The sequence below is a fragment of the Carlito syrichta genome, unplaced genomic scaffold, assembly GCF_000164805.1.
Source record: "Carlito syrichta isolate Samal-C Ts95f unplaced genomic scaffold, Tarsius_syrichta-2.0.1 Scaffold304521, whole genome shotgun sequence".
Lineage (NCBI taxonomy): Eukaryota > Metazoa > Chordata > Mammalia > Primates > Tarsiidae > Carlito > Carlito syrichta.
In genome coordinates this window covers 734,702-757,319 of record NW_007248617.1, presented here as the reverse complement: position 1 = coordinate 757,319, position 22,618 = coordinate 734,702, and the positions used below count along the sequence as shown (strand labels likewise).

At 39.7% G+C, this 22,618-nt stretch overlaps 1 protein-coding gene across 4 annotated transcripts in view; it reads left to right on the top strand.

Annotated features, from left to right (window-relative positions):
- The window catches only part of MAP3K4 (mitogen-activated protein kinase kinase kinase 4), a 111,842-nt gene that overhangs the window by 75,477 nt on the left and 13,747 nt on the right, over positions 1–22,618 (top strand). For 2 of the 4 annotated variants that reach the window (XR_002482082.1, XM_008060124.2), the window contains exons 7-19: positions 4,142–4,258; positions 5,725–5,824; positions 5,930–6,013; positions 7,008–7,274; positions 8,751–8,900; positions 10,868–11,029; positions 11,508–11,641; positions 12,471–12,549; positions 13,288–13,366; positions 17,159–17,255; positions 18,056–18,208; positions 21,576–21,676; positions 22,386–22,466. Coding sequence is in view for 3 of the 4 variants with exons in the window: in XM_008060124.2 (XP_008058315.1) it covers positions 4,142–4,258; positions 5,725–5,824; positions 5,930–6,013; positions 7,008–7,274; positions 8,751–8,900; positions 10,868–11,029; positions 11,508–11,641; positions 12,471–12,549; positions 13,288–13,366; positions 17,159–17,255; positions 18,056–18,208; positions 21,576–21,676; positions 22,386–22,466 (1,604 nt within the window). In the remaining variant the exon portion in view is untranslated. The remainder of the gene's footprint in view (positions 1–4,141; positions 4,259–5,724; positions 5,825–5,929; positions 6,014–7,007; positions 7,275–8,750; positions 8,901–10,867; positions 11,030–11,507; positions 11,642–12,470; positions 12,550–13,287; positions 13,367–17,158; positions 17,256–18,055; positions 18,209–21,575; positions 21,677–22,385; positions 22,467–22,618) is intronic. The other 2 variants (XM_021713408.1, XM_008060126.1) reach the window with 2 other exon arrangements.

Genomic DNA, 22,618 nt, shown 5'->3' with positions numbered 1-22,618 from the left:
CTTGCAGAGTGAGGGTCAGTGTCCTGTGCTCTAGGTTCTGCTGCTGCCTGTTGGTGCCACCATCTCCTACTTGTCTCATCAGTCATTTTCTTTCTTCTTGTTTCCTTTCTTACGAGATCTTTTATACCCAACCCAGATGCCCTTGCCTGCCCTCTGTGTGCGTTTAGGGCTTTAGCTTTCATGTCAAGTGCTCTTCTCACTCAGCAACTCACCGTTCTCTTCTCCACTGATCTCTGCCTCATATTCTGTATCTCAAAATCTTCAGTATCTCAACCTTTCTACCCTAACTGCCAGTTCTTTTGACATCCTCTCTCTTTACTTTGGGTAAGCCGTGACCTTGCTGTTGTCTCATAACTCCTCCAGTCCTTCAGGCTGTGATCCCAGTCTGTCTTGCTTTCTTATTTTGCTTGATTCCCAAGTCAGCCTCTTATAGAATGCATTCATTGCCATTTTCCACATCTATTCCTTCTCAGTTTTCCATAATTCTACTTTGCCTGTAGTTCCTTATGTTTGCATTTTCTGTTTCCAGCCTGTCAAGCTTTACTGAAGACATTTTTTTCAATGTTGCTGTTTAGTTTCACTACAAATTTGTGTTGGGTGATTTTACCATGCCCTCACTTCCTTTTTTTTGGTCTTTTGCATGTTCTTCAAATTCCCTAGAGAGCAGTCCTGGCCTCTGCATTCATGATCCCTGTTCTGAGAAGCTCCCAGGGTTCTTTGCTTTTCCTTTCTGTGGCCGGCACTTCTTTTCTGGTTCTGGACTCTGCGCCTTTCATTGTGTTAGAGCAGCAACGACTCCAGGTTCATTCAGTGGTGGAATCAGCCCTGCCTTCTTTTTTTTTCTCACACATCCTACCTTGAATCCTTTGGCTGTCCCTTTAGGATGTATACAGAATCTGACCTCTGCCCCAAAGCACTCCAAACTACCACTAGCCAGGTTATCATTTTCCATGTGTGTTAGCACAGTCCCTCTCTAAGTAGTCCCCTGGCTTCTGCCCATAACCTCCTGTGGTTTATTCTTAGCACCATAGCCAGAGGGATCCTGTTAGAATATGTGTCAGACCAGGCTCTCTAAATGCTCCAGCGCTCTTCGTCTCGCCTAGTGGAAGTGAGAGTGACTAGCAGTGGCCGGAAGGCTGACACATAGAATTCTCATTTGGTCTTTGCCCTCCTTCAAGACTCTGCTGTGTCTGCTGTGTAGCTGCAGTGGCCTCATCACGGGGCCTTACAGGCTGGGCATGCTCCTGCCTCTGGCCCTGTGCACCTGCTGGTCCCTCTGTGTGAACTGCTGTTTTCCCCAGTTATCTTCATGATTCAGTTTCCCACTTCCTTCAGGTCTTTGTCCATGTATAATCTTCTCAGTATATTTAAAGTTGAAATTCCTACCCACAAGTATGCCTTAGCTTTTTTCCCTATTTTTTCTCTCCATAGCACTTACTAATACCTAAAATACAATGTATTTTACTTTTTAAAATTTATTGTCTTTTCATCCACTGCATGGCTCCTATCTCTTTTGTTCACTGCTGCTTAGAATGTAACAGTTACTCTGTTGAATAAATCTGTCCTGGGTGTCCTTATAGAATCTTCTCGAAAGCATGTTTCTAGTCAGGTCCCTTTCCCACTTTGTATTCTAAAGTGCCCCCTTTGTCTAGCAAATATGAGAATAATCAGTGTGACATCCAGTGCCCTCCATAGCTCAGCACTCGCTAACATTCCTGGTTGTGGTCTACCACCCCTTGGTGGCTCAGACACCCACTACTCCTTTCAGATGGGATGATTTTTTTCCTCCCCACAAACATGCTTCTTGCTTGACATGTCAGCATGCCTTTTGACCATATTTGTGGTTCTTCCTGGACTTTCCTTCCTTTCTTTCATTTTCGTCCTGACAGAGTCCCCCATCCCACTGTTATTCCACCTGTTAAAATTCTACATAGGTCTAAAGGTCCAATGCAGGGCTTTCTAGCCATGAAACTATGCCTTCAGCTTGGTGTGAGACCATGCCATCAGCTGGCTATGACACCATGCTCTCAGCTGGGTATGAGACCGTGCCCTTGGCTGGATATGAGACCATGCCTTCAGCTGGGTATGAGACTATGCCTTACCTGGGTGTGAGATAGTGCCCTCAGCTGGGTGTGAGACCGTGTCCTTAGCTGGGTGTGAGACTGTGCCCTTGAGTGGGTGTGAGACCATGCCCTCAGCTGGGTATGAAATGGTATCTTCAGCTGTGGGTGTGAGACTATGCCTTCCACTAGGTATAAGACTGTGCCTTCAGCTGGGTGTGAGACTACCCTTGACTGGGGATGAGACTGTGCCCTTGACTGTGCCTCAGCTGGGTGTGAGATCATGCTCTCAGCTGGGTATGAAATGTTGTCCTCAGCTGGGTGTGAGACTGTGCCCTCACCTGGGTTTGAGACCATGCCTTCAGCTGGTTGTAAGACCGTGCCCTCGACTGGGTGTGAGACCATGCCTTCAGCTGGTTTTAAGACTATGCCTTCAGCTGGGTGTGAGACTGTACCCTCAGCTGGGGATGAGCCCATGCCTTACCCGGGTGTGAGGTAGTGCTCTCAGCTGGGTGTGAGACCATGTCCTTGGCTGAATGTGAGACTGTGTGCCTTACCTGGGTATGAGACTATACCCTCCGCTGGTTATGAGACTGTGCCTGTGGCTGGGTGTAAGACCGTGCTTTACCTGGGTGTGAGGTTGTTCTCTCAACTGGGTATGAGAGAGTGTTCTCAGCTGGGCGTGAGACTGTGCCTTCAGTTAGATGTGAGACTGTGCCCTTGGCTGGGTATGAGACCATGCCCTCACCTGGGTGTGAGACTGTGTCCTCAGCTGGGTATGAGATTGTGTCCTTGGCTGGGTATGAGACCGTGACCTCTGCTGGGTGTGAGACTGTGCCTTATCTGGGTGTGTGATTGTTCCCTCAGCTGGTGTGAGACCGTGCCTTCAGCTGGGTAGGAGACAGTGTCCTTGACTGGGTGTGAGACTATGCCTTATCCAGGTGTGAGACCATGCCTTCAGCTGGGTTTGAGACTGTGCCCTCACCTGGGTGTGAGAACATGCACTCACCTGGGTTTGAGACCAAGACTTCAGCTGGTTGTGGGACCATGCCCTCAGCTGAGTGTGGGACCGTGCCCTCAACTGGATGTGAGACCATGCCCTCGGCTGGGTGTGAGACTTTGCCCTTGGGTGGGTGTGAGACTGTGCCTTTGGGTGGTATGAGACCATGCCCTCAGCTGAGTAGGAGACAGTATCCTTAGCTGAGTGTGAGACTGTGCCTTACCTGGATGTGAGACTGTGCCCTCAGCTGAGTGTGAGACTGTATCCTAAACTGAGTATGAGACCATACACTCACCTGGGTTTGAGACCAAGCCTTCAACTGGGTGTGGGACCATGCCTTCGGCTGGCTGTGAGACCATGCCCTTGGCTGGGTGTGAGACTGTGCCCTTAACTGGGTGTGAGATAGTGCCCTCAGCTGGATTTGTTCTTTTCTGATAACACTTAACTTTTGCCACACCTGATATTGGTTATATACTTACCTGCTGTCTTTTCCTAGATTATAAGCTCTTTTCCTTGAACATTGTAGAGATCAGTAAACTGTTGCTGAATTTTGCTACACTAATTTAAATTTATTTTTTACACTTGGGTGTACATTTTAGCACTAGTATTTAGAATTTTGTATTTAATAAGAAGCATCAGTGAGGTAGAGTATTTCATATTTATTGACTATAAAAAACTAATTGTGAGGGAAATTTTTAAAAACAGTTGCATTTAAAGAATTCACTTTCCCCCGTCCTATCATTTAATTTATGTAAGAGACCATTTTGTACCATTTGAAAATTTGTTTAAGATGGAATTGATATTTGTGTACTAATCACATATTGTGAATACGATATAAGATTTTAAGGTTTATAATGAAATATGGTGGTAATAGAACAGAGGTAAGTACGTGCTGTATCCAGATTTCTACTCTTTCACATTCATGGTTTTACATTAAAAGAAGAGAAAACGCTTGTCATCCTTGACTTTGAAACTCAGGAAGCAGTAAGCTGAGCCTTTCAGTTTCTCACTCAGGGGTTTAGGATGTGTGTGAGGCCTGTGTTCCTTCTCTGCTTTATTTTTGTTATGTTTGTTCCCTTAGTGATATCGCAGGAATGCTGCTGAAATCTACCGGGAGTTTTTTAGAGTTTGGCCTGCAGGAGAGCTGTGCTGAGTTTTGGACCAGTGCTGACGACAGCAGTGCTTCGGATGAGATCAGGTCAGAGCCCTGCTCTTTCCTGCACTCCTTATCTTGGGTGTTGTTCTGGGGAGGAGCCTGCAGGGGGCCTTGTTCATGCTAGCTTGTGTTGGACCGAAGAGTGTGGGCAAGGCACCTGAAGGGATTGATTCTGACTCATTTGTCTTTTCATTTTTTCTCTCAGTAATGGTTATGTGTGAATTTCCCTCGAAGGCAAACTTAGCATTTATTTAGCATAGTAAAAATAGTGCCTTTAGAGAGAGGAATAAAGTCAACTAAAATGAGAATTCTCTTCATCCACATTGTCTGGGATGCCTTTAATATGCTTCTGTCCTTTAAAACCTCTGCAGCATCCATGCATATATTTTAATGTCACTTGTTGCATTTTTATTGTTTTTATGTTTAGTGTATTTTTTCTGTTGAACTTTAAGTATACAAAACCAGAGCTTTCAAGAAACCAGTTTCTTTCCATTTTATGCAACTAGTATTTAGGTTGAACTATGTGAAGTTGTTATTTTTTGTGGCATATATATCAGCTATAGTGCAACTTTGTGGCCATGTATTCAGCAGTGTCATGATTCAACCATAGCAAGTGCTCAAAGAGAACTGACTTCTCCAGAACTAAAGTTTTTTCTCCCACTATTCAAGTTATGATGAACACATTTTGGGTTTCAGAACACCTGGTCTGTTTTTATGCCAGGGTTAAAGAAAGAAGATCCTACATAGATTCTCACCTGAAAATATTGAATAGCTGAGCAAGGGATGAATGAATCAGCTTGCAGGTCTTACAGTTTTAAGAGCTAACATGGTGGATTCAAAATAATCCCAAACTCATGGTTACCAAATGAACATGAGAACTCAGGAATTAAGATGGTGAACTAGAGAATGGCCTTTAGGATGCTCTAACTGTTTGCTTGGGATGAATGTTGGGGGCGGACATCTGTGCAGCGCCATGCCAAGTTTCTTTGAAGTTTCAGGAGCTGGTGGTGCACATCTCTTCCTGAGTCGTTGCTCAGGGATATCATACTGTTATGTTAAAATTAGCTGTGATGACAATATTAGTACCACAGAAATTGGCATGCACCACATAAGACACTATTTTGAGGGGAGCCAGTGGTTAGATATTTACCAGACTGTGCTTGTAAATTTCTATTTTTAATTTGAAAACGAGCTGGGGGTCAAGGACTTACCCCAAACTCCAAGAAATGATTATAGTGAAACCTTTAGACAATTAAGTTTCCTGTTATTCGAAGGTTATTCAATGTGTCTGCTTATATGTAAAGGATATAAATGTTTTCTACAAAACTGTCAGGAGCAAGCTTCTGAATATTTTGAATACATGCTCAGTAGTTGCTTGCTCCCATTTAAAAAATCTCCAGTTTGTCTTTATATTACTGTGGTTTGGAATTACTTTATCTCTATGCAATGCCCCTCGCACCTCTGGCTGTTCCCTTACATGCTCTAACTGGACTTCATCCACGTGGCAGGAGGTCTGTTATAGAGATTAGCCGAGCCCTGAAGGAGCTTTTTCATGAAGCCAGAGAAAGAGCTTCAAAGGCACTGGGATTCGCTAAGATGTTGAGGAAGGTGAGTTTACCGTGCTGGCTAGTTAATGTCTTTTTCTTATTTTTCTTTTACTTGCCTTTTGAGCAAACTAACCCTAAGGAAATTTCTTTGTAACTGTGATCCTAGGACTTGGAAATCGCGGCAGAATTTGTACTTTCAGCCCCAGTAAGAGACCTCCTGGATGTTCTGAAATCAAAACAGTATGTTAAGGTACATATTTAAAATGGTGCAATTGAAATATTTTGCCGTTCCTACTTCATTCTACAACAGGCAAACTTTATCTTAATTGTCCAGATAGTAAATATTTTAAGCTTTGAAGGCCATACCCTGACCTCAGTTTTAAGACTGTCCCATAATTTCCCAGTAAAATAATGAGGAAAAAAACAGTTTTTTTCATACTTGTTAACTTTTCTTAAGAATGTAGACAAATCAAGTATTTGCTCCTACTTTTTAATTTATTAATTTAGTTACACATGGATATTTCAAGTAATGTCTATAATTATAGAGACAATATTGATGTAAATGGTGATTTTGTTTCTCATGTTTATACTTCCTGAAGCAAATCAGTGTCCTGGTAGTCACCAGAGCTACTTCGCATCATCCTCTTCAAGCTGTCTGAGATTTAGCACTTGAGAATCTGTGTGTGATATCATCACTGGAAATCTATCCCAGGCCCCGAATTCTATCCCACTCACCTGCTTGGAGGGGTGGGGTGGGGGGCGTGACCTGCACAGCATCATTGCATCAGTGTCCCTTGTTCAAGTGATCTTTCAGAGACTTTTTATGATAACTCCCTCCCCTGCACTGGAGTAATGAGTGAATCTAGGTTAACATTTTTGCCTTTTTACCAAGTCATGTGACTTTTGCAAACTAGCATTGGTTGTGGTTGTTTCAGGCTGACTTTCCTTCCCTAAAGAATATTTTCTTTGTTGTTGAAAATAAAACAATGAAGAGGAAGAGAATGCTCTGTGATGGGACAGACTACATGAGAACGTCTCCCCAGTACCTTCACAGACTCTCTCCTCCCCTCCTCATCCACACTAAACTGAGCGGCTTGCCTTCCCCTCGCTTCTGACTCCTGCCCTTCCCACCTCCCTTCCCCAAACCTGTTTGTCCTTTTCTACTTTGTTTTTTTTTTTAAATAATGGATTTCTTGAATGCACACAATTCATTAATTTATGATGTTGGTTTGTTTCTTTTCCAGGTGCAGATTCCTGGGTTGGAAAACTTGCAAGTGTTTGTTCCAGACCTTCTTGCTGGGGAGAAAAGCATTATTTTGAAATTACTCAATGCAGCTGCAGGAAAGGACTGTTCGAAAGACTCAGATGACGTACTCATTGATGCCTATCTCCTCCTGGCCAAGCATGGTGACCGGGCTCGAGATTCAGAGGACAGCTGGGGCTCATGGGAAGCACAGCCTGTCAAGATTGTGCCCCAGGTGGAGACGGTTGACACCCTGAGAAGCATGCAGGTCTGTCTTACCCATTCCCATGCCCACTCCTCCCACTCCCACCTTTCAGCAGTTTTACTTAAAATACTTCTAGGAAAAATGTTGGCAGCTCATGAATGATTGATTTAACCACCCTAGTACTTTCAAGCATATACTTCCCAAAATGTGCCTCAATGCTTTAATACAAAATTTTGCAGCATAATTGGTAGTAAAATATTCTATCAAATTCTGTTAAATATGTTAAATTAGACTGAATATTTGAAATAAACCATCTCTTTTATTTATACCTTTTCTTAGTTCAGTCATGTAGTTAGGTCTATAGAGCCATGATCTGAAAGGAATTAGGTCGTTAATGTAATCAATAGTTCTAAAAACCTCATTCTTCAAGTGCTCTGGTTTACTGGTTATTTAGTTTTAATCTTTGTTTTGAAAGCTATCATACTTATATAACAGGGACCTTGTGACAGTTGTGGAACTCCCTACTTAAAACTGTGATATGCCCTCTCACGTTGTCTGTGTTCAGCATAGGAGCCGTGATGGAGTGTGCTCACGTGCTCCTGGAGCGCAGCCTGACCAGAGCTGTGTACATGGCCTGTGTCTCCCTCACTCCCACAGACCTGCTCTTACAGCCCGACTCAGTGCATGGTGCTGTGTTCACTCACTTGTTTAAACCAGAAATGTGACAGTTAGTCTAAACTCAGCCTCCCACCCTTCTAGTTATATCCCAGCCCTGGCAAGCTGGAAGCATTTCCAATAAATGATCCTTCCCTATATTCCAGAGCCACTGCCATAGTCAGAGCTTTACCATCCCTTTCCTGAACTTGTGCAGTGTCTTACCTTTCGGTTTCCCTGCTCAGGCTTCACCTGTCTTCCCTCCACTTCTATATTTGTTTATTTCTGCACTTCCAGAATGTTCATTATAATATATACATCAAATCACATCACAGATCTGCTCGAAATACTGCAATGACTCTATCTTCTGAAGAACAAGAGTAATAAAGTCCTAATTTCTTAAGGTTTTATATGAGACCCTGCATCTCATTTCACTCTTATTCCTGCCTTTTCTCCTACATTTACTTCTCTAACACACACACACACACACACACACACACACACACACTCACACACACACACACACACACTCTCTCTCTCTTATTCCTGCTTTTTTCTCTTTCACTTGATTCTCATTCTCTCTCTCTCTCATTCTCTCTCTGTACCAGCAATATTGAACTACTTGCAGTTCTAGAATATTTCAAAGATGTCATGCCTGCCCAGTCCCATGGATTTCCTCTCCACTGTGCTGACCCTCCTAGATGTCAGTGCCTGCTATGATGTGTTGCTCTGTGGGAGCAGCTGTGCTTGAAAATGATTTTCTGGCCAGATAGTTGTTGGCCTGGTGGCCCTGGGTTGGCATTGTTTTTGGACTGGGGGTTGAATTAGAGTGGGAAAACAGTAACTGGGTCTGTTGTTAAACCCTGTGTTTGATTTTCCTCCCAGGTGGATAATCTTTTACTAGTTGTCATGCAGTCTGCCCATCTCACGATTCAGAGAAAAGCTTTCCAGCAGTCCATTGAGGGACTCATGACTCTATGCCAGGAGCAGACATCCAGTCAGCCGGTCATCGCCAAAGCTCTGCAGCAGCTGAAGGTATTGCATTGTCCCTTATCTTAGCTCTGCCTTTTCTTCTGGAAGTAATGCTATGGAAGAACCTGCTCATTGTAATGTGTGTAAGGTGATGTCATGCAGGGAACTGGAGCTCTTAAATTGTCCTTCCCATTCTCTCTTTTTCCCCAGTACAAATTTTTGCATGTTTAAACTACAAATTCCCGAATTTTTCCTAGAACTGTAGAACTTTGGAACTGGGAAGAATAGAAGTTTGAGAGGTTATGTGACTTATTCATAATGGTCACGTGACAGGTTAGCAAAGCTGAGATTGGAACGTAGGTCTCTTCATTCCCAGTGTAAATTTTTTTCTCCTTTAGCAATTACTAGTATTTACTAGAGGTACACCATATCAGTAATGTGTAATGGAAGATTTATTTATTGTTTTGTTTGACAAATAATTCAGCCAAATGAACTGTAATAGAAAAAACTAATTGTGAACAGGCACAGAAGACTTCAAAATTTACGACAAGCTGTAGCCTCGCTTACTTTTCCATTATTTTCTGTTTTCACCACGTTCTATGTTGTATGGCATTTGTCAGTCGTGATGTCATTCATACTTTTCACCAGGCCATCAGTTATGTCTTCTCAGTCACCTCAAGGCTTGACTTCTTGAAGAACTGCTCCCTGAAATTACACGCCATTTGATAAACATTTACTTTTCTTCTGTCAACCTGTTTTGTCCTATTTATTTATAAACATTTATTAACTAAATGTTTATCTTATCTCTCATATAGATTGTAATCCCACCCTAACATCAGAGCAGGGAACTTTTTTCTTTTAGTTTGAGCCAAAGAATTTAGGAGAGTGCAAAATTTGTTGATTAGTCTTGAACTAAAGGAGTATATAGCCCTAAGGAACTGAGTTGTCACACTAAAGTACAGAGGAGACAGGGAATTATACTAAGGTGGCATTTTGGCTTGGGAGGATTTCAAAATAGTACAAATTGGGAAGGAACTAAAAAAGGGGCATTTGGAAGTTGATGAAACACGGTTGTGGGTATGCTTACTGAATACCATGTAGTGTGATTTGGCTGGTATTGCTATATACAATACAAAGTAGTAGGAGATGAAACTGGTAAAATAAGGGTTGCCAAAAATCAGGTTGTTGAGATATGTTGGGTTGTATTTTGTAAGCCTCAGAGAGTTATTGGATATTTTGGAAGAGTATTTTGAAACAGGATGGAGATTGACTGATGGAGACCATGTCCATGCATATGTGTGTTTTTAAGGGGAGGTGGAAAGGGAGATGGATTTGGAGGTATAGTTGTATTGCTGAGGGCAAATAAAACTTCAGCTAGGCAGGGCTTCCCAGTCTCTGCACCCTGAACATCTGGGGGTCAATCCTGTGCACTGTAGGATGTTCAGCACATCCCTAGCCTCTGCTTTCCACATGCTGGTAGATTCCACCCCTTCCTCCAAGTTTTGATAATTAGAAATGTCTCTGGAAAATGTCTCCAGACATTGAGGGGAGAGGGCAGAATCTGCCCCAGTTGAGAACCCCTGGACTAGGAAGGAGCAGGGTAATAAGCACAATATGACTTGATGACATCATGAAGGTCACTTAGAAATATGTGGGCTTTCACTCAGTGGGGTTGAAACCATGATTATACTTGAGCAGCCACCTAGAGAGAAAACAACAGGTGGTTGATATATAAAAATATTGAAGACATAACCATCCATTCCAGGACCAGATTGTAATTAGGCACAATCATTTTAAATAGATTTTTTTTCTTGTATTTCATAAGATATTAAATAATGCATAAAACATGAAAAAATGAAAACAAAATGATTTTCTCTATATTTGGTCATTCCTTTTGATAACTATAACTGGCTGAAATGTATTACAGTGGTTAATGCCAGTGTGGTGATGAACAAAACCCTTCTTTAAAATGTAGTAAGTATTGTGTGATTTGCTTCATTTTGGATTAATCATGGTTTGGGACTCTTTAGAATGATGCATTAGAGCTGTGCAACAGAATAAGCAATGCCATTGACCGCGTGGACCACATGTTCACATCAGAATTTGATGCTGAAGTTGATGAATCTGAATCTGTCACGCTGCAGCAGTATTACCGGGAAGCAATGATTCAGGGGTACAATTTTGGGTTTGAGGTAGGTTCAGAATAAGAAGTAACATACCATGCAGTTTAATAATTGTTCGATAACTAACAGAAAATATTGGGAATCTTTTACAGTAAATCTGATATTAATTGTAATCACAGCTTAGTCAAGAATGTTATCTTACACCACTGCTGAATATCAGAAGTGTTAGTTTACTTTTAAATTGTCAGGTAACTACCCAGTTTTTATTTCATGCTGACAGCTGTCTACTTACATTTTAAAACTCTCTTGAAGAGATGTGTAATAGTATGCATTTGAATTCTTAATTTATACTCGGGAGTAAAACATTTATGAAATTGCATTTTGAGACACTGTACTTTTCATAATTCTTTATACTATTCAAAATATAAAAATTTTAATTGGATTTTGCTTTTAGAAAACATTTTAGACAGATATGACACTAATGTGTGGATATTACTATAATGGTCGTTTTCTTCTTGATTTTGACATGTATGGTTTCTTCTTACAGTATCATAAAGAAGTTGTTCGTTTGATGTCTGGAGAATTCAGACAGAAGATAGGAGACAAATATATAAGCTTTGCCCGGAAATGGATGAATTATGTCCTGACTAAATGTGAGAGTGGTAGAGGCACAAGGCCCAGGTAATGATTAAGTAGAATGCTTCTTGAATGAATCATGTGGGGTTGGTAGTATTTTGTTTATATATGTTATATGGGACTTTTGAACAAATGACTCAAAAGGGAGCATTCTAAACTCTTTGGTGATTAGGTTTTTTTTAAATGAAAATGTGTACGTAGAGAACCCTATCACTCTTGGAAAAAAATTTTTTTAAGTTTGTTTCAAACTGAGTTCACATTCTTTTGGAACAGGTCTTCCTGATTGCTAAACTTTTTTCCTCCATCATGAAATTTAGGCCTGTTAAATAGTATAAATGTAAAAGAAATTGGTAACTAGTTATCAATTAAGAATCCATTTTGGAATTTGCCAGAGAAAAATGTGTAAATTGTCTGTGAGGCTCAATAGTAGCTCCACAGAAGTAAATGTAGTTCTTAAAAGGTCGTGACTGCATGAAAAATAGCAGTGTTCTGTAATTCAAAATGAAGGGACAGCACGGGGGCACTTCGTAAAAGCAATTAAGCTATTTATCTGAATGTGTATTGGAGAAAACACACGTTTGCTACATCTTGAAATTAAAAGTAGGAAGTCAGGCGTACACAACTCAAAATAATTATTGGTATCCATCTCTTCTAAAGTCTTTCATGCTTCCCATTGACTTAAACAAATTAAATTAAAAAATTTATTGTTTCCCAAGAGGTCACACTATAAACATATTCAACCCAGGCCAAAAAAAAAAAAATGCCTTGTCCTAGATAGTAATTTTCCAATTATATTACTTTTCAGTATTGTACAGTCTAAAACTGCCACATTTCCTTGCTTGTTTTGTGGTGACTGAACTTTTTCATATACCAGGTGGGCAACTCAAGGATTTGATTTTCTGCAAGCAATTGAACCTGCCTTTATTTCAGCTTTACCAGAAGACGACTTCTTGGTATGGAATAGTCTAAAGTTTTTTTCATTACAAAACAAACAAGTTTATCACTCTCTGTTTTCAGGTTGTATCGTTTTACATGTAATAGTGGTTCTTAAATATTTTTAAGCTATAAATATATAAATATTTTATAATGGTAATTCTGAGACATTAAAGCACTCTTAATAACATAGTAAGATATTCAGTACTTTTTTCTTTTTGTAACAATAGTGTTCAACTGAGTCAATGTCTAGTTGTCTGTAAATCCCAGTGCTTCTAAGATATTTGTGAGTTCTGTTTTATAAACTGCCATCATAATTGCTAGTTTTTGGAAGAACAAGGATTATCTCTCACTTCAGTGTGCATTATTTGAGAGCATCATACCTGTGTTAAACATTATCACTGCTAGACAGACAAATTCCATCAGGTCAAAAAGATGTAGCTCAAAATGTGAATTCATTCGTTTTATCCTCCTAGTAGTAGAGATGGTTACTTGGAAAACTCTTCGCTTGTGCTCATCATTGTGTTATGGGAAATGGATAGCTAATTTGCTTTGACTTGTAAAAATGGAACTGTATGCTGTATTATTTTAAATTACATACTATTTGTATTTATACTTATTTTCTTTTAAACTAACTTTGAAAATACTTTGGGTTGCATGTTTTTAAAAAATCAACTGAAGACCTTATTGGTGCTATGTATATAATTAAGAGAGTGAGTATACATTCTTTCTCTTTCCCATTTTCCTTTGGTTTCTAGAGTTTACAAGCCTTGATGAATGAATGTATTGGCCATGTCATAGGAAAACCACACAGTCCTGTTACAGGTTTGTACCTTGGTAAGACAGCCATTACAGCATTTCTCCTGGAACATATTGGTTTGGGTGAACAGATCATCTTGTGATTGCAGTCATTTAAAATGGCATAAGAAGTGTTTTAAGAAAATTCAGGAAAATGATAGAAATGAGGTATGTATATAGTGAACTTTAGAGTAATCTTTCTCAATCCAACAGGAAGATTAAAATGCAATCATAAGGTATTCTATGCTAGCCAGTGATGTTAAGTTTTAGTTTTGTTCTTTTTCTATACCAACACTACCATTTTGCTTTTCCCCTTGACGTCTTTTCTCATGGGGAGGAAAGATGGGAAGTGGCAGTCATCCATCAAGTAATAGGAGCCTCCCTTGCGACAGCTGAATGAATATAATTTATCTGTTCCTCCTTCTGAAGGAGACGGGTGTCTGCTTTCTTCACCGTTTTTGAGTACCCATTTCCCCACAAACTGTGGTAAATTCTGCTTTGGATTTACTTTTAAAAATATCCTGTTAAATTATGCCATAATGTGCATTACTTTAATTACATTGTACAGTTGCATGGTCATGTTGAATGATTCACAGTTTTACAATATACGTTGAAACTTTCAAACGAAATGTATGTCAAGAAAAGGCTGTGTTTTCTGCCACCCTTGAGGTAGTTTATAAATAAACCAGAACTGTATTTGTATGTAATAAATGCCCAAGAATGAAAACTTAGATATTTACGCTATTTAACTTACACAAAAATTAATTCATAAATGATAAAGTTTTAGAACAATAACTATATTTCTTAGAGGTCACTTGCTAGATACAGAAAATTTAATAGAACAGGTTTTAATGATTGGTTTTTTAAATCTTTAAAATGCACTCCGTTTATACTTCTTTTTCTCCCTAGAGTGTTATGAAAATGAAAATTATCACTTATAAAATTTTCACCATTTTATATAAAGCACGCTATTATCTTATTAAACTTTTGCTCAAGCATATTATCACGAATAGATTTTGATTTTCTGATCTCTTAAAATATTTCTCTAAGAATACATGATCAGTAATTCAATAAGAATTACTTTAAAAAATATTTTATTACATAAGGAATCATTTTCATTGTAGAAAAATCAATATAGAAAAAGTATGTAGAAAAACATGGAAGACGTGCATTCAGAAAAGTTTTCAATGTTGAAAAAAATTACAAAAGAAAAAAATACTCATACTTTCATAATCCAGAAATAATCCCTGGTAACATCTGGGTCAGTAATCTTTCAATATACCTGTCTCTCCAAAATGCTGGTGGGACAGTTAATTAATAGCGCTCTCAGGAGGCTCACATTGTCCTTTGTCCTCTCAGCCACTAAAGGATGGTAGAACTGAACTCAGAGTCAGATTGCTCAACATCAGGTGCCCTGGGGCGCTCATTTAACATCATGGAGCCTCCCCTTTTAATACATCAAGTGGGATGCTAATGAGGATTAAATAAGGTAATAACATCATGTAGACTTAGTGTTCTGTACACAGCAGGGGTCATCATTTGGTTTTGTGTTCTGTTCTTACAAGAGAAAGTGATGAAAATTAGAGAGCACACCAGCTGGCATTTTATTATTGTTGCTCACTGTCTTCCTCTCCCTCTGTTCTAAGCACATAACAAATGATAACAACCTGGTATGTAACTTTCCATATTTTCTATATATTCATATAATTACAGAAATGCATTCTACATATGCCTTTTTCTATGCTCACTTAGTTACACGAGCATATATAGGGTTGTTTGTTTTCCTGACACTTACTGTACAAACATTGAATCATTTGGATATTAATCTCTTACTTTTCTTCTCTGACAACTGTAGAAATTTCTCCATGTCAACAAGGATACTGTAATTCTTTCTATCATTTCTTTATATGAGCTTTTGTCTATTTTGGCCATGAAAGCCATCTCTGTAATAATCAGTGTTCACCAGTAACAAAATTTAAACGTCTGTTTTATGTTTATTAGCCATTTGGATTTTCTTTCCAATTAGATATCACAGATTTGCAGTGTTAAATATACATACTATTAAAAGAATTGTTTTGTTTCATGCATGAAAAATTATTAAACTTGTGTGTACATGTTGTTTTTTAAATAGAATGTCTTTGATTTATGCCTTCATGAGAAAATCTTGTAGTAACTAGGTTGTTCTCAATATCTCTGCTAAATTAAAGATATCATCTTAGCTGGGTGCAGTGGCTCATGCCTGTAATCCCAGCACTTTGGGAGGCTGAGGTGGAAGGATTACTTGAGCCCAAGAGTTCAAGACCAGCCTGGGAATATAGTGAGATCTCATCTCTACAAAAAAAATTAAAAATTAGCTAGGCTTGGTGGCACCTGTAGTCCTAGCTACTTGGGAGGCTGAGGCTTGAGGATTGCTTGAGCTCAGGAGTTTGCAGTGGTGAGACGTGATCATGCCACTGCACTCCAGTCTGGGTGATAGAGTGAGACTCCACCTTAAAAAAAAAAAAGTTTTTTTTTCACTAACTTTTTTTTTTAACCTTTGGTACTATTGAATTTCTTCTTGTTTACCATTGTAATAACTGAGATAATGAACCAAACTCAGATTGCCTGAGTTTGTTAGATTTCTTGATTTTTGTTTAGCAAGAGAACTTCAGATCTCTCCATTTTTGATACTTCTGTCTTGTTTGATATTATTAACAGGAAACAAACAAAGCCACGAAGAAAGAGGATTTTCATTTAGGAAATGAAAATATTTGGGATAAAAACATATGTAGACTAAAATTATTAATGTGAAGAGAAAATATGACATTAAACTTTCTAAGAAATGTTAACATGGGTTGTTACAAGTAAAATACAAGAAAAATATGTTAGAGAGAGAAACAGGCAAATGGTAACAATCAACAGTTAATGGGAAAGTGGAATTAACAGCATTTTTGTAATCTCTAAGATCTCTAGTTTTAAGTTTCATTTTAAATTTAATCCATACTTACCTTTACCAGAATATTTAAAAGTAAGCATGCTCTTAAAAAAAGAAAAAAGCACGCTTTTAAATTGTACACCATCTACCTGGTTTGGTTTAAAGGAGTTATGTTAAAACTGTAAGGCTGGGCACGGTGGCTCAGCCTGTAATCCCAGCCCTGTGAGAGGCCGAGACAAGAGAATTGCCTGAGCTCAGGGTTCGAGACCAGCCTAGGCAACCTGGTGAGACCTCATCTCTACAATAAATCAAAAAATAAGCCAGTCATGGTAGCATGCACCTGTAGTTTCAGCTACTTGAAAGGCTGAGGTGGAAGGATCTCCTAAGCCCAGCAGGTTAAGGCTGCAGTGGCTGTGAGTGTGCCACTGCTCTCGAGCCTGGGTGACTGAGTTGGACTCAAAAAAACCCCAAAAAACAGAAAACAAAACTCTGGGAAATAGAACTGACTGGAAAACAACAGTGACCTCAAATACAGGACTTCTCGAAGTGTCCTTGCTGACCAAAATCTTTTAAAAATGTGGATAACACAAAGAATTCCTTTTTATTAGAGAAATATCAGATAAGCCACATTTTCATTTATCTCTAAAATAGGTTAAATCATTTGTTTAGCTTATATTGTGCACTTTTCATGCAGGATTTTTAAAAATGTTTTTGATGGAGAAAAGTTTGAATGCATAATCCAACTTTAAAGTGACATTTCCCACAATTTTTGTATACGTAATATGATTTTTTGCTCATTAAATAGATTTATTTTGGTCATTGGCAAAATTCAGTGACATCTCACTTACATTTGCCTCATTGACAATTTTCTCTGGACCACTTTACCAAGCTATGTTTGTTGCCATTTTTACTGGCAGCCATCCATCGGAACAGCCCCCGTCCTGTGAAGGTTCCTCGATGCCATAGTGACCCTCCTAACCCACATCTCATTATCCCAACTCCAGAGGGATTCAGGTATTTGGTGCCTATCTGGTCATTTGCTTTATGGAGTCTTCTCTGATGTGCATGCTAATACTTTGAAAACTACTGGTTGCTTGCTGAAAGCTAAATATTTTTTTCTGTGTTATTGTCCATATACTTTTAAAAGCTCTTATTTGCATTATCTTGAAACCTTAGTTGCAAGGAAAAATACATGCAAATTTACAACAGCACTGTACGTTTCAAGATAACTTTGTTTCTCAGCTTATTTATAACCTCAAGCTACTAAATGCTTTCTGACTTTGGAGAAATTCTTTCCTTTTTCTTTCCTTGAAAAATTACCTTAGGAATACAAATTCAGTATGTATAGCATAGTAAACATTTGAAAAACAGTGCTAAATACTACTTTAAAAGTAGAGAAAAACTGGAATGGCCTTTCCAGTCTTGACTTTCATGCGTGCATGTGATTATAAAGCAACTTAAACACTCAAGTGAATTCAGAAACTACAGTATATTCACAATAATTACCCTGAATGTGGTGGCATTTCTGCGTCTTGAGGTAGTGAGCATCCTATCTCCCCTGTATAATCACTTTTTAAAAGTTAATTGTATTTAACAGTATTTGATAGGTAAAGACCACAATTATTTTCTAAAAAGCTTTAAATCAATTTTTTGTTCTTTTTTTTGCCTAGACTTGAATCTACATTAGAGAACAATTTGCATTTTGTATTTTTCAATCTTTTCACTTCCTTGCCATGAATTATTTTTATCTGAAAATCCCTTGCAAGTCCATCCCCCTCTCACTTGCGTTCCTGAAGCTTCTCTTCTCGTCTTAGCACTCGGAGCGTGCCTTTGGACGCACGGAGCCACGGCAGCCCTGCTGCTGCCTCTGCTGCTGCTGCTACTGCTGCTGCTGTCGCCAGTCGCCCCGGCCCCTCTGGCGGTGACTCTGCACCACCCAAACCCGTCAGCAGTGCCCATGATACCAGGTAGTCTCCCTCCACCAGCGTCACGTGCCACCCCTCCTGTGCACTGCCCAGTGACCTGAGTTTTAGGACATGTCTCGGTGCAGCTGGGTTTCTCTCCTGGGGCGTGTGATGCCCTGTGGCCTTTTGTGGGTTGTCACAGCCCCCAAGGCTCTGGCACTACTGCCACAAGTCGGTCACTTGCCTGGTGTCAGCATTTCTTTGGAGCTATCATTAGCCAAAATGACCAGGGCCTTTGCCAGTCATAACTGTGGAGACTGTCAGAGGAAAGAACCCGGCCCACAACAGAAGGGACATGAGAGTTTGGCTGGCAGAGTCCAAGGAGCCGCAAAGTAGAAGATGACAGCTAGTTAATAACATTAGGTGGTGACTTGTTTTTTAGGAAGATCAATATTCTTACCACATTTTAAATTTTTTAATAGTTGTTGAGTAAAAATAGTTTATAAAAGTGGAAAAATTAGTTGATGGGGTTTGTATGCCATGTGGAAAATAGATCACTTGGGAGGACTGTGAGACATTTGACAAGGTCCAAAAATCTTTAAGTCTCTTGCAAGAAGTCTTTTGAATAAGTAAGGAAGGTCTTGTAGTTTTTCCCATTCTCATTATTTTTTGGCAGAGGATTTCATCAAGTTCTCATATGCTTTCTGGAGAAAGAACTTCTCTTCTCTCCTAATTTCATCCCTGGATCTGAGTAGAAGGAACACTGTCAGTATTCGCCTCCTCTAATGAGGAAGGTGACAAAGTCTGACAGAGTGATTTGGGGTGATCTGATCAAAAAGAGAAGACTGTGATGGAACCCGGTGCTCTGTGCCCCTCCCAGGAGAAAGTGTTAGTATAATAGTGGCAGGAAGATTCAGATTTTAAAATAGACCAAAATGGTTTTAGACTTACTTTATTAATAGTATAAAATTCGACAAATATTTCCCATCTTCTTACTCATTAAAATAATTAATATTTCTAATTTTTATTGATAAACATCTCAACCTAAAAAAAATCAAAATATTTTGTGGCTTAATGGTCCACTAAAAAATTAACAATATTGAACAAGTTCCCGTTTACCTTCTTCATTTCTATGCTTCAAGCACTTAATGGCACATGTTTTCACACAGGCTTCCATATCCCTGTGAGGGCTACTGGGACCATCTTTTCATACCTGCAGTACAGACTCGGGAGGTGCTTTGGCCCCAAACACATATTCACAGTTGAGGAGGACATCACCATACTGTGGCTCCTGGCTACCACACAGCTGTGTCCACAGTCACACACAAGGTTGTTCAGAACTGGACTGTGGGCAGTGGCCTCCTGCTTTTTAAAGACCGATGAACTGTGATTTAAGGCACTTAAAAGTTGGTGGCATGGCTCACTAGGTGTATTTTAGTCTCAGAGTTGAACACTGCAATTGGCCCTTTCACGCAGTTGAGTCTTATGCTTTGCATAAGCAGCTTTTCAGCATTTCCTCTTAAGTGCTTGTGAATAACATTTCATAAGTATTTCTCTTTCGTTTGTACATACTTGGATGATTCTTGATGTTTAGAAATTTTAATAGCATCATGGTCTGCTACCTTGAAGGCCATTTTTCACTCAAGATCCCAGTTTTCTTTACCTTTTGGCCGTGTGTATGTGATGGCAGGTGGAGAAGAGCATGGCCATGTGCAGAGATGCTAGGGCAGTTGTCAGCCTCCGGGCCTCAGCACCTTCGTGGTGAGCCTGTGTAGTGGGCCTGTGAGTCACGGTGGGTTCAGTTCCCTGCTCCTAAGGCCGACTTTGCACACCCAAAGACCTGCCTCAACACAGCTGGGGGTGTGTGAATGTGCCACAGGAAGGCAGAATGACACCGGGACTTCCAGTGTCAGCGGGGATGCCACAGTCTACATGTGCATCCCTTGCCTGTCCTAGAGATGCATTAACCAAAATTCAATTTCACTTGGCCCCAGAGGATTCATTAAGTATTTTAAACTGATTTTATCTGAGCTAGAAAAGATCTATTCTGGACTTAAATGCTTATAAAAACATTTTTGCAGTGATGTGCTTGCTGGAGCTTGCTTCCACTGACTCACAAGAGCTGATTGTTAATTTTTGAGGAATTTTGCAAGCTGGTTGTTACACCATGGAAATTGACAAACTCTACAACCACTGCTCCCCTCCCAACCCACAGCTGGTTGTTAAACACTCACTGATACACCACTTCATAAGTGTGTGTTCTTGCCTTTTATTCTTGCAAAAATTTCTGAAAGACATGGAATTGGCTAATTTCACTTGTGGGAAATCAGGAAAATAGAGGTGCTAAGTGACTTCATCAGTGTCTTGCCCTCTTCGGCACTGCTTTAGGAGTACAGTGTTTCTTTACTTCAGCACCAGTGGCTTTTCCATCAAAGAGTGCTGATGTGTTAATGAACTACACGGCAGTAGAAATGTCCCCCTCACTTCAGACTTACCAAGTACTATCCCAGATTTGAGGGTTTAGGGAAATGCAAAAATATATGCAAATGTCTATGCAATAGGCCATGTTGCTATCCACCTATTCACTGTATAATAAAAAAGAGCATAAATGCTACCATACTTCATTATTATTCATTTTAAAATACAAACTTACTTTTTAATAAACTAATGTCATATTTATCTTGGGTTCTTTGATGACTTGAACTACAGTTTTAACACTTCCCTAATTTAATTTTAGCTTTTACTCTTTATGGATTCCTTCTGGTTGCTGAACATTTAACTGTAGTCTGGAAAAGCAGCTAATTAACTTTGTTATTTCATATGTGAAGCTTACTGCTCTTGTGTACTTCTGCTTGGCTACTGCTTGAGATATCTTTATCTTTTGGTGTTTCCCTTCATTTTCTTCATAATCTTTTGGACTATGTAATGATTTTAGTACTTTAAATAGAATTAAATACATAAATATAATTTGATAGTAACTTGAAATATGAGCCAGATTGGGCTAATACATTAAAGTTCATCCTGGGCTTAAATTGTGGAGCTTTGCACACATCAGTGATCCTTAAATAGTGTTCTGCTTTGTTTCTGTTTTGATGTGAATATCACGCAGGGTGTTTTGAGGCAGGTGCCCTGGGTCTTGCATGTGGGCTGTGGTGAGATGGGAAGAAAGCTCTCCCTGCCAGAGTAGGCTCTCAGTGGCAGCACTGTCCCCTTGGGTAGGGGGGAGGGGTTGTTCTGTGCATCGTCTTCTGCCCACTAGATGCCAGCAGCACCCTACCAGTCATGACTATCAAGTATCTCCAGACATTGCCAGTGTCCCTGGGAGGCAAAGTCATCCCCAGTTAGAATCACTGCTCTGGAAGAATCTCACAGATCTTCCATTTTGAGTTCCATTAAATTGACAGCCCAATTGTTAAAAATGTTCAAACAGGGGTTCCAGCGTCCCTGAAAATGATCGATTGGCTTCCATAGCTGCTGAACTGCAGTTTAGGTCCCTGAGTCGTCACTCGAGCCCCACGGAGGAGCGAGACGGTGAGTGTTTTAAGGCATCAGCTGCATTTACAACCAGCCTAATCGGTGCCTCAGTTTGTCAGTTTCCATTGTTAATATCTTTACCAGGATTCCTTTGTGATTCCTTTATTCCTTTCCAAGGGAATGAAGAGGGGGAAGCCACAGGGTTTTGTGAGAAGACTTAATGCTGACATGTTGGGATTTTATTACAGATGCCTTTTTAGCTGTATTTGCATTTATGAGTCTACTTTTGTTGCTTCTAAAAAAATTATTCTTTCTGGTATTTTAACTGTTGACTATGTTTATTCACTTTACAAATACAAAAGTGACACTATTGTGAATCGTATGTGGAAGTTTTTTTATAAAGCAGCCCTGGGACCCTTTGCTCAGGAATCGTGTCTCTGCTCCCACTGGAGCAGGACTGGGCTCCTGATGCTCACCTCCTGGATGGAGTCCCTTAGGAGCCCAGTGTCCTGTTGTCTGTTCTGTTGTCTGTTGCTTGTGGAAAGTTTAATGCAGTTAAAATTCTGTAACCACATGAGCAGCTTCTTTGTTTGGTGCAATTAGAATTAGTTGTAGAGAGAGTTATCTTACCCACATCAAGCATACTAAAAAGAAACCACCAGAAAGAGTAGGTTGATGGAATCACTGCCATTCATGTCAGTCTTGCTCTCAAATTAGCATATTTGTTTCACAAATTTTAACTTATATAAAAAACACTTTTCTACAGAACCGGCATATCCAAGAGGGGACTCAAGTGGGTCAGCACGAAGAAGCTGGGAACTTCGCACACTTATCAGCCAGACTAAAGGTGAGAGAAAGAATTTAGAAGTGAAAGTTTGCTTTAGTTTCTGAGTTAGACCATCTCCATTACTGCTTTGTGATCTCGTTTGTACCTCTGACATCCCTTTCTATCATGTACTACTTCATATGCCCATTTTCTGTTTGTTATAACAAACTACA